The sequence below is a fragment of the Stomoxys calcitrans genome, chromosome 3 (genome assembly GCF_963082655.1).
Source record: "Stomoxys calcitrans chromosome 3, idStoCalc2.1, whole genome shotgun sequence".
Classification (NCBI taxonomy): Eukaryota; Metazoa; Arthropoda; class Insecta; order Diptera; family Muscidae; genus Stomoxys; species Stomoxys calcitrans.
Window position 1 is genome coordinate 64,750,463 of NC_081554.1, and position 16,655 is coordinate 64,767,117.

The 16,655-nt window shown below is 38.4% G+C and overlaps 1 protein-coding gene across 1 annotated transcript; it reads left to right on the forward strand.

Annotated features, from left to right (window-relative positions):
* The first annotated feature begins 5,138 nt into the window (after positions 1 to 5,138).
* On the forward strand, positions 5,139 to 16,357 carry LOC106089630 (troponin C). Its single transcript, XM_013255540.2, has 3 exons — positions 5,139 to 5,314; positions 15,596 to 16,013; positions 16,150 to 16,357. The coding sequence occupies exons 1-3, from the start codon at positions 5,312 to 5,314 to the stop codon at positions 16,176 to 16,178; spliced, it is 450 nt and encodes a 149-aa protein (XP_013110994.1). The 5' UTR covers positions 5,139 to 5,311; the 3' UTR covers positions 16,179 to 16,357.
* Positions 16,358 to 16,655: the final 298 nt, after the last annotated feature.

Here is a 16,655-nt window from a genome sequence, read left to right on the forward strand (position 1 = left end):
GGCATAATGTAGTTATTGTACTTTTCATATTTTGAAGGGATGGGGTTTTTCATTTAGACTTCGAGGAATTAATGAAAAGTCTATTAGACACCATCCATGGCATTAATAGATTCATTACATAATCAAGCTTAGCTTGCAAGACATCTGTGTTGTAGATATCTCCAGCAAAAAGTAATTGTACATCATCCGCATATGAAGAGGGCGAACACACGTCTTTCAAGTCATCAAATAAATCGCTCAAAAACATAACAAACAATATTGGCCCTAGGACAGACACTTGGGGCACGACGGTCCTAACAGGGAGAACATCTTAAAACATTCCATTCACATTAATATATTGATTTCTCTCACACAGGTAAGAAAAAATAAGCCTACACGCACACGAAGAAAATCCGTAGACTATATGAAGCTTGCGAATGAGTATAGAGTAATCGATCCTATCAAATTCCTTCTCTAAGTCCAATGAGAGAAGGACACTGATTTTCTGTTTCTTATGCAACATTGAAGAGCTCCTTATAATTTGTGCATTTTTCTCCAATTTTTAACACCAATTTCAATTTGGATATTTCTCACAATTACCGTAGCATTTATAGCCCAGATAGCATCAATGCGTTCTGGGATACAATTTTAAATTTACGCTCCAACTTTTAAATGAAGTCAAAAATTGGGAATTGCGAAAATAAAATTTTTGAGCAATGATTTGCATTTCTGTGTATTTCGTTCATAGACATGTGCAACAAAAAATTTAAATCACATCAAACGAAATATCATTTTGATATATAGGAAAATGTTTTCCTTTTTTAAGTTGTAGTCTTATGATGCGCTCAGATTTTCAAAATTCGGAAATTTGAAGATTTTAAAGTTTTTTTTAGTCTAAGGATGCGCTCAGATTTTCGAAATTCGAAAATTTTAAGATTTTAAAGTTTGAAGAATTTAATGGATTTAGTTGGCTGTCGCTGACCGATTGATCCATAAGTCAAACTCAGAGGAGATTTAGAAGCGCCTCGATCTTCTGCGCTCCTTCTTCAATTTCTATTTTGCATGACCGTTTGATCTTCCCCTTATGTGTTTACCACATTGCTTAACCTCCAAAGGACTTCTTCGCTGGAGCTTCTTCCGTCATTCTGACCAACTCAATGGTTTTATGTTGATATGCTTAGCTATGCTAACATCGCACAGTGGGAGAAAATCGAAAAAAAAACTAGTAAAAAATATCTCATTTGAGAACGGGTAGAGTTATCTCTTTAAAATGGTTTGAACTGAGGGGTTAACGAGATCATGTGCAAAATTTCAGTTTGTTCGGGCGACTTCAGGCACGCCCCTACTGTTGGTATTTCGAGAAAATTTTCGGGCTGCCAAATCCTCATTTATGGGCTGGTTTTCAACATTGAAAAAAAATGTTTGCACCTTACAATATTTGTAGACTCCACAGCAAATTTACTAAAAAAATGTCGGTTTTGAAACCATCTTTGCTCGGAGTAGAGAGGTAAATGTATATATAACCATGACGTACATAGAAGGGTTTTCGGAAAGTCTATGTAAGTCGAATATATATAATAACGAAAAGTTCCATCCAGCATTGAGATCGAATAGAACGGTGAATGAACTTTTCAGAACGTGGTTTATAGGATCAAATGTGGCAGTGACAAGGCCAGCATATGCCCTATGGCATATAATATAAATATACCCTTCGCACAGTGGCACAAACCAGAACGTTTTCAAGAGAAAACCAGAACATAATGATTATGGACGCAGACAAGGGCAACATGACGGTTGCAATAGAAAAGGTTGACTTTGAAGAACGCATGTCTAGGATGTTCAACGATTTGATGACCTATAAACGATTGGCAAAGGACCCAACTTCATCCCCTCAGAAGAAGAATAATGAACTAGTCAACGAGTTATACGCGAACAAAATAATAGATGACACTGAAAAAAGGAGACTTAAAAAGGAAACGAAAACGGCTGTGGCCCCGAGGGTATACGGTCTGCCAAAAATACACAAAGAGAGTTATCCACTATGGCCGATATGGTCATTACAACAATTTTGTAAAAACTGACAGAAGATTCGAAATACAATGTCAAAAACTCGCCTCACTTTAAAGAGATATTGATAAACACAGTGAAAAAATCTGACGAGATGATGATTTCCCTAGATGTTGTGTCATTGTTTCCTAGTATTCCTGTAGATTGTGGAATAAAAATCATAGAAAGTAAGTGTACTACAATTAAAAGCTATACACACATGACGATTGAACTTTTCCTGAGATTATTACGGTTTTGCATACAGAACAATCGGTATTTCATGTACAAGGATAAAATATACATGTAAAAACTAGGTTTATCAATGGGTTCTGCAGCCTCGCCAATTGTGCCATTGTATAGATGTCTTCAAAACTGTCATATTAGACCTAAAATCTTGACACAATATGTAGACGACCTTTTTGGGATAATTCCAATGCAATCGATAATATCTCGACGTTCAATAGTTATAACCCAAGAATCCAATTTTCAATTAAGAAGGAAGAAAATAACCGCCTACCATACCTAGATATGGACATTAATATTGGGTTGCCCAAAAAGTAATTGCGGATTTTTTAAAAGAAAGTAAATTCATTTTTAATAAAACTTAGAATGAACTTTAATCAAATATACTTTTTTTACACTTTTTTCCTAAAGCAAGCTAAAAATAACAGTTGATAACTGACAGAAGAAAGAATGCAATTACAGAGTCACAAGCCGTTGAAAAAATTTGTCAACGCCGACTATATGAAAAATCCGCAATTACTTTTTGGGCAACCATAGACAGAACGGAAAGTTACAGTTTGATTGGTATCAAAAACCAACATCCTTCGGAAGACTTCTAAATTACCACTCAAAACATCCCAAAAGAATTATTTTGAGCACAGCCAAAAATTTTATTAAAAGAGTTACGGACATTAGTAAGGTACAATTTTAAGGGAAAAACAAGAGCAAAGTACCACAAATATAAACAAGTAAAAGCATGCTAAGTTCGGCCGGGCCGAATCTCATATACCCTCCACCATGGATCGCATTTGTCGAGTTCTTTTCCCGGCATCTCTTCTTAGGCAAAACGGGATATAAGAAAAGATTTGCTCTGCTATTAGAGCGATACCAAGATATGTTCCGGTTTGGACCACAATTAAATTATATGTTGGAGACCTGTTTATAATGTCAGCCCCCTTTGGGGGCTCAAGAACTAAAATAGAGAGATCGATTTATATGGGAGCTGTAACGGGCTATAGACCGATTCAGACCATAATAAACACGTATGTTGATGGTCATGAGAGAATCCGTCGTGCAAAATTTCATTCCAATCGGATAAGAATTGCGTCCTATAGAGGCTCAAGAAGTCAAGACCCAATATCGGTTTATATGACAGCTATATCAGGTTATGGACCTATTCAAACCACACTTGGCACAGTTATTGGATATCATAACAAAACACGTCGTGCAAAATTTCATTCCAATCGGATAAGAATTGCGCACTCTAGAGACTCAAGAAGTCAAGACCCAAGATCGGTTTATATGGCAGCTTTATCAAAACATGGACCAATTTGGCCCATTTACAATACCAACCGACCTACACTAATAAGAAGTATTTGTGCAAAATTTCAAGCGGCTAGCTTTACTCCTTCGGCAGTTAGTGTGCTTTCGACAGACAGACGGACGGACATGGCTAGATCGACATAAAATGTCACGACGATCAAGAACATATATACTTTATTGGGTTTCAGACGAATATTTCGAGTAGTTACAAATCTGATATTAAACTGAAAGTCAGAAACGCACAGCAAAAAACAGCACATGCAGAACACTGTGCTGCCAACAAACAAGAGCCAGACTTAGAGAGATTGATAAAACAGATGACGGCCAGTGAAGATGGTTGCATAGCTTTTAAGTTTTGTCTGTGTTCTTTGATTGTCTGTGTTCATTGATATTAAATTGAGAGTCAGAAAATCGCAGCAAAAAACAGCACATACAGAACACTGTGCCCCCAACAAACATGAGCCAGACTTAGAGAGAGTGAGAGTCCAATAAGAACAACCATTGACAAAACAGATGTCTGCATAGCTTTTAAGTTTTGTCTGTGTTCTTTGTTACTCTTATGATTGTAAGTTAGCATTACAAGATGTGTATATTGTGGTTTGTTAACATGTATTATTTTACGTTAGATTTTCTTGAAAATGCTCACCAGCGGATGGGCGAAATATCGAATGAATAAATAAACAAATCTGAAGACCTCGCGCAGGATTTCACAAAATTTAAATATTTATCACATATATGTTGAAATTATAAACCGTTAGTCTATCCTTTATTTCATACTCCCTGACCCATCATTTACCTATTTAATAATTTGAATACTATTGAATAGCAAAATATATCCTCTGGTTACATTTCGTTTTCAGATATCTCTTATTTCAATATTACCTGAAAACGAATGTTACCAGCGGATATATTTTGATATTCAATAGTATTCAAATTATTTAATAATAAGTACATTATAAATATTACATGGCGTATGAGTTATATTAATTATTCAATATACGGGTAACGTATACGGCACCTGTGACAAGTCAACGAATTATTACTTTTTTCATCATTAATTGTATTTACCAAACGATAAGTGCTTATAAAATTCCACCTGCTATCGATGGTGTAGAACAACATCACATCGACATCTCTATATTCATTTGATTTTTTGGATATTTCTTCTCCTTGTACAAACATACATATCGCACCCATCCATCTATGTCTATGTTTGAAAGTAGCACCTACATTTATACACATCATGTACGCTTCTACCTATATCAACTACATACAGACATACGTACGTATGTACCTCGCCAACCTCAATGCTCACATAGGGAGATGGCAAAGGTAATGATGCAGTCGCTTAGAAATTCCACCACTTTTCTTTGCAAAATAAAAACAACACCGACAATAACAACAACAAAAACCACGTCAAATCCAAAACCAACAATAAACATTGTTTCGTAAAGAAAACACCACAGACAATAACAACAACAAAAACAACAGTAAGTAAAATTCAGAAGAAAAAAAAATCCTATTAAAAATAATGAATTTTGAATTTTTGGCAAATTTTATGTTTTTAGTTCATTAGTAAAGCTCAACCGCAGAGGAGGTCTTCTTAAGTGGAGCAAATCCCTGCTGACATTTTCAATAAATCGGAAAAATATTCAACGGAAAAAAGAAGAAAATTAGAAAATCGGTATTCGGTTTCACTTAAGTAATTCGATAATTAAAACAAAAGAAAAATTGAAACAAAATGGTAAACATATTTTATTTTTTTTTTTTTTCAAAAAAAAGACAACAACAATAGTGATAAAAAATTGAATAATAAAAAAATATTGAAAAACGAAAAACAATTAAGTATATAAGAAATGCCATGAATGCAGAATATAAAAATAGTTTAAATATGTTTGAACAATAATATGAATTTATATATTACTAAAATATAAAAAAATTTATTTACTTCCCAATTTGTTATCAAAGTTATATACCACTTCCAGTTGCATAATAAAAAGTTATTTAACCACTCAATAAAAAAAAATTCCAGAAAATTCTTATACCTTAACTATCATAGCTTCGAGTCTAAATTGATGTCACTGCCAAAGGAATATATTTTATACCCTCCACCTTAGGATTGGGGTATACTAATTTCTTCATTCTGTTTGTAACACCTCGAAATATTCGCCTAAGACCCCATAAAGTTTATACATTCTTGATCGACATGACATTTTAAGTCGATCTAGCCATGTCCGTCCGCCTGTCTGTCGAAAGCACGCTAACTTTCGAAGGAGTAAAGTTAGTAGCTTGAAATTTTGCACAAATACTTCTTATATTGTAGGTCGGTTGGGATTGTAAATGGGCCATCTGGGTCCATATTTTGATATAGCTGCCATACAAACCGATCTGGGGTCTTGACTTCTTGAGCCTCTAGAGGGCGCGACTCCTATCCGATTTGGCTGAAAATTAGCATGACGTGTTTCGATATGATTTTCAACAACTGTGCAGAGTATGGTTCAAATCGTTTCGTAACCTGAAATAGCTGCCATATAAACCGATCTGGGGTCTTGACTTCTTGCATGACGTGTTGCGATATAATTTCCAACAACTGTTCAGAGTAAGGTTCAAATCGTTCCATAACCTGACATAGCTGCCATATAAACCGATCTGGGGTCTTGACTTCCTGAGCCACTAGTCGGTGACATTCCTATCCGATTTGGCTGCAATTTTGCATGACGTGTTACGATATGATATCCAAAAACTGTTCTAAGTATGGTTCAAATGGGTCCATAGCCTGATATAGCTGCCACATAAACGATCTTGAATCTTGACTTCTTAAGCCTCTATAGGGCGCAATTCTTATCGGATTAAGCTGACATTTAGCATGACGTGTTTTATTATGACTTTCCACAGCTGTGCCAAATATGGTTTATATCGGTCCCTAACCTGAGGCCCATTTACTTAAGATTTGGAATGCTAAGATAGGCAAATATTCTAGTATTGAAACAGCAGGCAGTACAGGGAATGGAAACCCAATACAGCTTAACGAACAGGAACCCGACGATGGAACCTTTACCAACTTTATGAAGAGTCGGAAGACTAGACTAGGAAAAGAACCTAAGACGATGACATCAGGCAATGCAGTGACAGGAGAGTCAATGCAGTCTAATGAACAGGGTGTAGACGATCAAATCATCACCTACTCCCAAGATGCCCATTTACTGGAGGACCAATGATTGAGGTAATCCAGATAAACCTCCACCGAAGCTAGACTGCTACACACGCTCTGATGGATAAAATTAGCAATGGCAAAATTCATATTGCCTTAATTCAGGAGCCATGGACGACCCGGAACAAAGTTTCTGAACTGAACCATATCAGCTACCAATTATTCTACGCTAACACTGGTACTCCCCCGAGCACCTGCGTTATTTGTCATAAAAATTTTAATTATATATTTTCCCCAGAGTTGACAACGTCGGATGCAACAGTGGTGAGACAGGGAGGCGGTGAGTATACCTGGCATCACTTTATCTGCCTTTCGACTCCCTGACACCGCCACCCACGTCGGAGCTGCAACGGGTTGGTGAGGAAAGCAAAACAGACAAGAAACGAGGTACTAATAGGGTGCGATGCGAACTCTCACCACATTTCGTAGGGTAGTACCAACACTAATAAGCGGGACCAAGCCCTGGCAGAGTTCTTGAATACTAACGACCTAATAACACCTAATATTGGTAACACCGCTACCTTTGTTAATAGGATTAGGGAGGAGGTATTAGATGTGACCATAAGTTCGGAAAATCTAATCGATGAGGTTCAGGATTTGAGGGTCTCCATGGAACACTCCTTCTCTGACCATCGCTACATTAGGTTTAGAATAGCACTGTCATCGCCGAACCCGATAAGCTGCCGTAATAAATTAAAAATCAACTGTCCAAAATTCGGAAGACTACTCAGAAGAAGACTTGGGCAAGATAATTTAGATTGTCCAAGCATAGAAGAGATTGACGAAAATGTCAACAGGATTACGACTGCACTGGTGGGGTCCTTCTAAGATAATTGTCCCTTTCGGAAAAGGAAATCAGCCCAAGAAAAACCCTGGATGACCGGGGAGATTGGCAATATTGGGAAAGAGGTCCGCAGAAGAAAGCGGAAATTTATTGGGATGTGTATTACACACGGCTCAAAGACTACAATAAGATTACTAGAGCGGCAAAACGTGCCTCCTGGAAGCTTTTCTGCGAACAGGTCAATAGCGTTAATGACGCCGCCAAGATAAAAAAGTTTCTCTCAAAAACCCATGTCCAAACTGAAGCTTTAGTAGACGACGTGTGAGTGACATTTAAGTCACCCGAACCTGATGGAATATTTCCGGCGTTACTACAGAAAGAGGCAGACTATCTGGCGCCTCGTCTGGCCAAAATTTTCACAGCGTGCCTTGGACTTGCATATACTCCGAAAAGCCTGGCAGGAAGCAAGGGTGGTGTTTATACCCAAGCCCGACAAGGCAAGTTATGCGACACCAAAGGCCAACACACCCATAAGCCTTACGTCCTTTCTACTCAAAACCGTGGAACGTATTGTGGACACAATGATAAAGAGAATGACATCCAGCTCAAATACAAACAGCTTGCCTATGTCAAGGGAAGGTCGGTGGAGAGAGCCCTGCACGAGGTTGTGCATAAAATAGAAGAATCCTTCGATTCCAAAACATACACCTAAGAAACCATATGCTAAGGAACAGGTGGAAAAAATTGTGTGTCTCATGGCATAAGTATAAGGGAGAAAGGGGCACAGGGCACGCCACAGGGGGGCATTTTATCGCCACTCCACTTGACGTCCTCGCGTTAGCACCACACCACTTCACGCATTCCATGATCGCCCAGATCTCCTCCTGCAGGACCGTATTATGGTCAGGCGGTCTAAAACAAATCTCAGTCCCTGGGTTCTCAATGTAGATCCCCAGGTCCACTCTGTGCTCTAGCTTTGAGCCATCCGTGTAACATGATCTTTCAGATGGCAATACTAGGGCTCCGTCAATCCAAGACCGTGCCGCTGGCAGCAGTGTCTTGCACTCGACCTCAAAATTCATCTCAGGTATCCGATAGGAAACCTCTTCCCTCTCTTTTAGGTTTCCTATCGCCGCCTCGATTATACCGCGATGGAATGAGCTGCTCCCATCTTCAATCCATTCTCTCATCGCCTTAAGTCTCATAGCCGCAGTGGCTGCCTCACTCTTAAACTGCCTTCTCAGTACGCTTTGACACTTCTAATTCAGTTTCCTGTCGAAGATCACACCTAAGTATTTGACCTTGTCAGATATCGATATCTTTTTATTGAGGAAATGTGGTGCGTTAAATTGGTCCACCTTCGTCTTCTTCATGAACAGGCATATTTCAGTCTTCTCTGGGCTAACATTGAGACCTCTAGGTCTAGCCCAGTCATATGCATAGCTCATTCGGATCCTTACCCCTTAGAAGTATTATAACATCGTCTGCGTTGCATACGGGTTCAAATGCCTACTCAGCATCCGTAATAGGCCATTTATAGTGGTCACCTGTAGGAGTGGTGTGTCAAATTGGTCCAGCTTCGTCTACCTCGTGAACAGGCATATTTCAGTCTTCTCTGGGTTAATATTGAGGCCTCTGGGTCTAGCCCAGTCATATGCCATATGCAAGAACCTTTCAGCCCTTCTGCATAGCTGGTTCGGATCTTTATCCCTTAGAAGTATGATAACATCGTCTGCGTAGTAGACGGGTTCAAATTCCTCCTCAGTCAGCATCCGTAATAGGTCATTTATGTTGGTCACTCATGGGAGTGGCAAAATGCCCCACTATGGCGTGTCTTGTGCCACTTTCTCCCTTATATTTATGCCATGGGACACACAATTTATTCACCTGTTCCTTAGCATATGGTCTAAGGATTGGATCAGTTTGTCGGTCCGCACATTGTTAAAAGCCCCCTCGATGTCAATGCATACCGCCAGGGTGTACGTTTAGGTATCGAACGATTCTTCTATTTATGCAAAACCTCGTGCAGGGCAGTCTCGGCTTATACACCCAGAGAAAAGTTGATACCAAACGTGCTAACTTGAGTACCAGACGGTATTGATAGTAAAACAACACCGTATAATACAAAAACAATACTGAATGGTATGGATGAAACATAAAATGATTAGTACCGTTTGGTACTAGCCTTATTACCGAATTGGTATTAGTTTTAATACCAAACTGTTATTGATTATTCTACCCCCTAATGAACCAAAAACAAAAAACCATTGAAAATAATTTAAATCTAATTTTATTTCAATTATTTTTGTTATTAATTACAAAAGTAATGTTATACCATGACCAACCTCAATTCTTTCTATTCAGCGATTGATTTCATAAACATTGATTTCCAGAAGTGGTTTTCATATGAATACATCAACACAGCGTCGTTGTCCACACAAGAGAATATCATGTTTTTAATGTAGAATGTCCTTAGAACTTGTACTATTTCCATTTTCACTGCCTTCGAGTTTTTACCAGCTCAAATTGTATTAAAACGTTTTAGTTATTTGTTTAGCAAATATTTTATAATGGCATCAATATTTTAAGTACAAAGCTGAACAACACTTCTGACGCGACGACAAGAATACAAATGCGACGCCAACTATTCTTAATAGCCTCCTTTGTTTGGTATTGAATTGATGCCAAATGGTATTAAAAATCTTTGCCAATGACGCGAACAAAATAATACCAGACGGTATTGGAGGAGTACCGTCATTTTTCTTTCAGTGTAGGCCAATATTTCGTTGTATTACAAAGGGAATAACGATGTTAGAATACCCCCATGTTATGGTGGAGGGTATAATAAAAATCTAAGTTTGTCTTTTTAGCTACACTTCTTGCGAAATGGAATAGACACAAGATATAAACAAAACAAAATAACCATTTTTTCATGTAAAAAATCATATTTTGTGCTAACGAAACATTTTGGCTTAAAATAAATTTTAAGTTTTATGTTTTTGTGTAAAAGAATCATCATTTATCACAGACGAAGTTCATAGTAGTTTTACCATAATCTAAGTGACTTTAACATCGAAATGTGGCAAATTAACACTTGACGTTGAAAGGTGGAGGGAAATGTTGGACAGTTACTATAAAAATAAGTAAAAAGGTGTTAAGTTCGGCCGGGCCTAACTTTGAATTCCCACCACCTCGGGTATATATGTAAACCATCTTTCGCCAAAAAACCCGTGAAAAATGCATACCTTATGCCCCATAGCAGCTATATCTCATCATCTTCCCCGCATGCCCTACACATGATATCACTTGTCGCACCGATTTTACATAAGTGTGCTCGTAGTCCTATGTGTCCCGTTATGATACCAATAGCTATACTGACCTCCTTCTTGCTTCCTTTCAGTAAAGCCTCGTCTTCTCACGATCTGGATCCCCCCATAGGATTTTCGCCGTCCTACCGACCGTTTCGCTGTTTCACAATGTTGTATGCGCATTCGTCGCCCGAAATACTAATAAGTACTAAAAATAAACCGATCTGAACCATATACGACACGGATGTTTAAAAGCCTAACATAGGTCACTGTGTCATATTTCAGTAAAATCCGATTATAAATGCGCCTTTTATGGGGCCAAGACTTTAAATCGGAATATCGGTTTATATGGCAGCTATATCCAAATCTGGACCGATTTAGGCCAAGTTGCCGAAAAATGTCGAAGAGCCTAACACAACTCACTGTCCCAAATTTCGGCTAAATCGGACAATAAATACGCCTTTTATAGCCTCAAAACCTTAAACCCAAATCTGGATCGATCTTTTCCATATTGCAGAAGTACATCGAGGGGCCTAACTTAACTCACTGTCCCAAATTTCGGCGACATTGGACAACAAATGCGCCTTTTATGGCCCCAAAACCTTAAACCGAGAGATCAGTCTATATGGCAGCTATATCCAAATCTCGACCGATCTGGGCGAAGGGCCTAATACAACTCACTGTCCCAAATTTCAGCAAAATCGGATAATAAATGTGACTATTATGGGCCTAAGACCCTAAATCGGCAGATCGGTCTATATTTGGGGCTATATCAAGATATAGTCCGATATAGCCCATCTTCGAACTTAACGTGCTTAAGGACAAGTAAAAGTGTACTAAGTTGGCCGGGCCGAATCTTATATACCCTCCACCATGGATCGCATTCGTCGAGTTCCTTTTCCGGCATCTCTTCCAGATCCCAGATCGGTTTATATGGCAGCTATATCACGTTATTGACCGATTTGAACCTTACTTAGCACAGCTATTGGAAGTAATAACAAAACACGTCTTGCAAAATTTCATTCCATTCGGATAAGAATTGCGCCCTCTAGAGGCTCAAGAAGTCAAGACCCAAGATCGGTTTATATGGCAGCTATATAAAAACATGGACCGATTTGGCCCATTTACAATCCCAACAGACCTACGCTAATAAGAAGTATTTGTACAAAATTTCAAGCGGCTAGCTTTACCCCTCGAAAGTTAGAGTGCTTTCGGCAGACAGACGGACGGACATGGCTAGATCGACATAAAATATGGGTTCGAACCCTGTCGAAAACATCCGACAACAAATTACAGCGGTGGTTTTTTTCCTCCTAATGCTGACAACATTTGTAAGGTACTATGCCATATAAAACTGCTCTCCAAAGAGGTTTCGTACTGCGGCACGCCGTTCGGACTCGGCTATAAAAAGGACGACCCTGATCGTTGAACTTCAAAACTTAAATCGAACTGCACTCATTGATATGTGAGAAGTTTTCCCCTGTTCCTTAGTGGAATGTTCATGGACCAAATTTGCACTGCATTTGTTTGCAACGCTAAGAAGGAGAAGAGCTAGATCCATTAATAAGTATACCGATCTACTCAGAATCACTTTCTGATTCGATTTAGCCATGTCCGCCTGTGAGTTTTGGCATTGAAGCATTCTTCTATTTTATGCACAAACTCGTGCAGGGCACTCTCGGCTTTTACACCCAGAGAAAAGTGGATACCAAACGTGCTCATTAAGTACCACATGGTATTGATAGTAAAGCAACCCCGTATAATACAAAAACAATACTGGATGGTATGGATGAAACATAAAATGATTAGTACCGTTTGGTACTAGCCTTATTACCGAATTGGTATTAGTTTTAATACCAAACTGTTATTGATTGCCGAAAAATGTCGAAGAGCCTAACACAACTCACTGTCCCAAATTTCGGCTAAATCGAACAATAAATACGCCTTTTATAGCCTCAAAACCTTAAACCTTAAACCCAAATCTGGATCGATCTTTTCCATATTGCAGAAGTACATCGAGGGGCCTAACTTAACTCACTGTCCCAAATTTCGGCGACATTGGACAACAAATGCGCCTTTTATGGCCCCAAAACCTTAAACCGAGAGATCAGTCTATATGGCAGCTATATCCAAATCTCGACCGATCTGGGCGAAGGGCCTAATACAACTCACTGTCCCAAATTTCAGCAAAATCGGATAATAAATGTGACTATTATGGGCCTAAGACCCTAAATCGGCAGATCGGTCTATATTTGGGGCTATATCAAGATATAGTCCGATATAGCCCATCTTCGAACTTAACGTGCTTAAGGACAAGGAAAGTAAAAGTGTACTAAGTTGGCCAGGCCGAATCTTATATACCCTCCACCATGGATCGCATTCGTCGAGTTCCTTTTCCGGCATCTCTTCCAGATCCCAGATCGGTTTATATGGCAGCTATATCACGTTATTGACCGATTTGAACCTTACTTAGCACAGCTATTGGAAGTAATAACAAAACACGTCTTGCAAAATTTCATTCCATTCGGATAAGAATTGCGCCCTCTAGAGGCTCAAGAAGTCAAGACCCAAGATCGGTTTATATGGCAGCTATATAAAAACATGGACCGATTTGGCCCATTTACAATCCCAACAGACCTACGCTAATAAGAAGTATTTGTACAAAATTTCAAGCGGCTAGCTTTACCCCTCGAAAGTTAGAGTGCTTTCGGCAGACAGACGGACGGACATGGCTAGATCGACATAAAATGTGGGTTCGAACCCTGGCGAAAACATCCGACAACAAATTACAGCGGTGGTTTTTTCCTCCTAATGCTGACAACATTTGTAAGGTACTATGCCATATAAAACTGCTCTCCAAAGAGGTTTCGTACTGCGGCACGCCGTTCGGACTCGGCTATAAAAAGGACGACCCTGATCGTTGAACTTCAAAACTTAAATCGAACTGCACTCATTGATATGTGAGAAGTTTTCCCCTGTTCCTTAGTGGAATGTTCATGGACAAAATTTGCACTGCATTTGTTTGCAACGCTAAGAAGGAGAAGAGCTAGACCCATTAATAAGTATACCGATCTACTCCGAATCACTTTCTGATTTGATTTAGCCATGTCCGCCTGTGAGTCCATTCTTGTATTCAAGGTGCAGATCGTATTTGTTGTCCAATCATCACGAAATTTTGCACATGTCACTTTTATGGACCAAGGACGCTATTGATTTTGTAAAAAATCGGTTCAGATTTCGATATAGCTCCCATATATATGTATCACCCGATTTGCACTTAAATTGGCGTCGTTACTACAATTTTCAACTAATGTGCACAAAATTTGGCAAGAACTGTTTTGTTACAGATATTAACATATCTGCAAGATTTCATCAAAATCGGTTCACATTTGGATATAGCTCCCATATATATGTATCGCCCGATTTGCACTTAAATGGCCGTTGTTGCTACAATTTTCAACCGATCTTCACAAAAATTTGCACGCTTTATTTTGTTACTGAGGTTAACATATTCTCCGAATTTCATCAACATCGGTTTAGATTTATATAGCTTCCATATATATATGTATCGCCCGATTTGCACTTAGATGGCCGAAGTTACTACAATTTTCAACCGATCTTCATAAAAATTTTGCACGCATTATTTTGTTACCGATATTAACATATCTGCAAGATTTCATTAAAATCGGTACAGTTTTGGATATAGCTCCCATATATATGTATCGCCCGATTTGCACTTAAATGGCCGTAGTTGCTACAATTTTCAACCGATCTGCACAAAATTTAGCATGGATTGTTTTGTTACCGATATAAACATATCTCCAAGATTTCATTGAAATCGGTTCAGTTTTGTATATAGCTCCCATATATATGTATCGTCCGACTGCACTTATAAAGCCGTAGTAACAACAATTTTCAACCGATCTGCGCAAAATTTAGCCCGGATTGTTTTGTTACCGCTATTAACATATGTGCAAGATTCCATCGAAATAGATTAAGATTTGGATATAGCTCCCAAATATATGTATCGCCCGATTTGCAAACTTATATGGCCATAGTAGACACAATTTTCAACCGATCTGCACAAAATTTGGCACGGACAGTTTTGTTTTTAATTCTAACATATCTGCGAGATTTCACCAAAATCGGTTCAGATTGGGATATAGCTCCCATTTATATGTATCGCCCGATTTGCACTTAAATGGCCGTAGTTACTACAATTTTCAACCAATCTACACAAAACTTGGCACGGATTGTTTTGATACTGATCTTAACATATCTGCAGAATTTCATCAAAATCGGTTTAGATTTGGATATAGCTCCCATATATATGTATCGCCCGATTTTCACTTCGAAGGCCGTAGTAACTACAATTTTCGACTGATCAGCACAAAATTTGGCACGGACAGTTTTGTTTTTGTTCCTAACATATCTGCGAGATTTCACCAAAACCGGTTCAGATTTCGATATAGCTTCCATATATATGTATCGCCAGATTTGCACCTATATGGTCGTAATAACAACAATATTCAAACGACCAGTTCGAAAAAAGTTGGTGGAGAGTTAGGTATAGCTCTCATATACATATTGTCCTAATTTATAATTGTAGGGTAGGTGTAGGGTATTATATAGTCGGCTCCGGCCCCGACTTTAGCCTTTCCTTATTGGTTTTCTCCTGCTGTTAACAAATTATTCTTTCTTTTTACTTCAATCTCTCCCTAGGAAGATGATGAGAAAATGGACATCATGCGCAAAGCATTCCAAATGTTTGATACACAAAAGTCAGGTTTCATTGAAACCTTACGCCTAAAGACCATTCTCAATAGCATGGGTCAAATGTTCGAGGAGAGTGAGCTGCAGGAGTTAATCGATGAGAATGATCCCGAAAATACGGGCAAAGTAAATTTTGATGGCTTCTGTAGCATTGCTGCCCATTTCCTGGAGGAAGAAGATGCCGAGGCCATACAAAAGGAATTGAAAGAAGCCTTTCGTCTTTATGATCGTGAGGGCAATGGCTACATTACCACTTCGACCCTAAAGGAAATCTTAGCTGCCTTAGATGATAAGCTATCGTCCAATGATTTGGATGGCATCATTGCAGAAATCGACACAGATGGTTCAGGAACTGTTGATTTCGATGGTATGTAGTACTGTATGGTGCAGAGAAGCAATTGTATAGTAATTGCCCGTTGAAGATTTATGTGAATATCTGAATGTATTGTATTGTTTTAATTACGTATTTGCTTGTTTCTGGTCTTTCTTTTTCCTCCCCGCAGAGTTTATGGAAATGATGACTGGTGATTAAAGAATTTTCACAAAATGAGAAAAAACCAAAATAGTAGCCAACCAAAAAACCGAAAATGCAAAACCCACCATTCTCCTTGAAATGAAAGAACAGACAGCCACGAACAATAATAATGATGTGTAAATTTGTGTACAAATAAGAATAAATAAAATAAATTATTTTAATTGCTCCATTATAAAGGAGATTGTGTAAAATTTATTGCTAAAATCCGGCATAAAAAATGTTGCGCATAAAAAACGGGTGAATAAACATTAAAATTTTTTTTTATAAAATCCTACACAACATAGAATTTTACTATACATCTACAAATTGAAGATAAGATAGAGAACATTTTTTAAAACTGCCAAAAGAAAAAAACAAATAAAAAATATATTAAAGTTGGGCGGGACGATTCTTATACCTCAACCATGGACATGGGGTAATTCAACTTTTAAGGGCTTAACAAATTAGGTTGAGAATCGATGTGGTGTTACAGCA

Excerpts from the sequence above, each read along its gene's own strand:
- LOC106089630 (XM_013255540.2), top strand. Across the intron at positions 16,014-16,149 it reads AGGAACTGTTGATTTCGATG|AGTTTATGGAAATGATGACT; the intron begins GTATGTAGTACT and ends TCCTCCCCGCAG.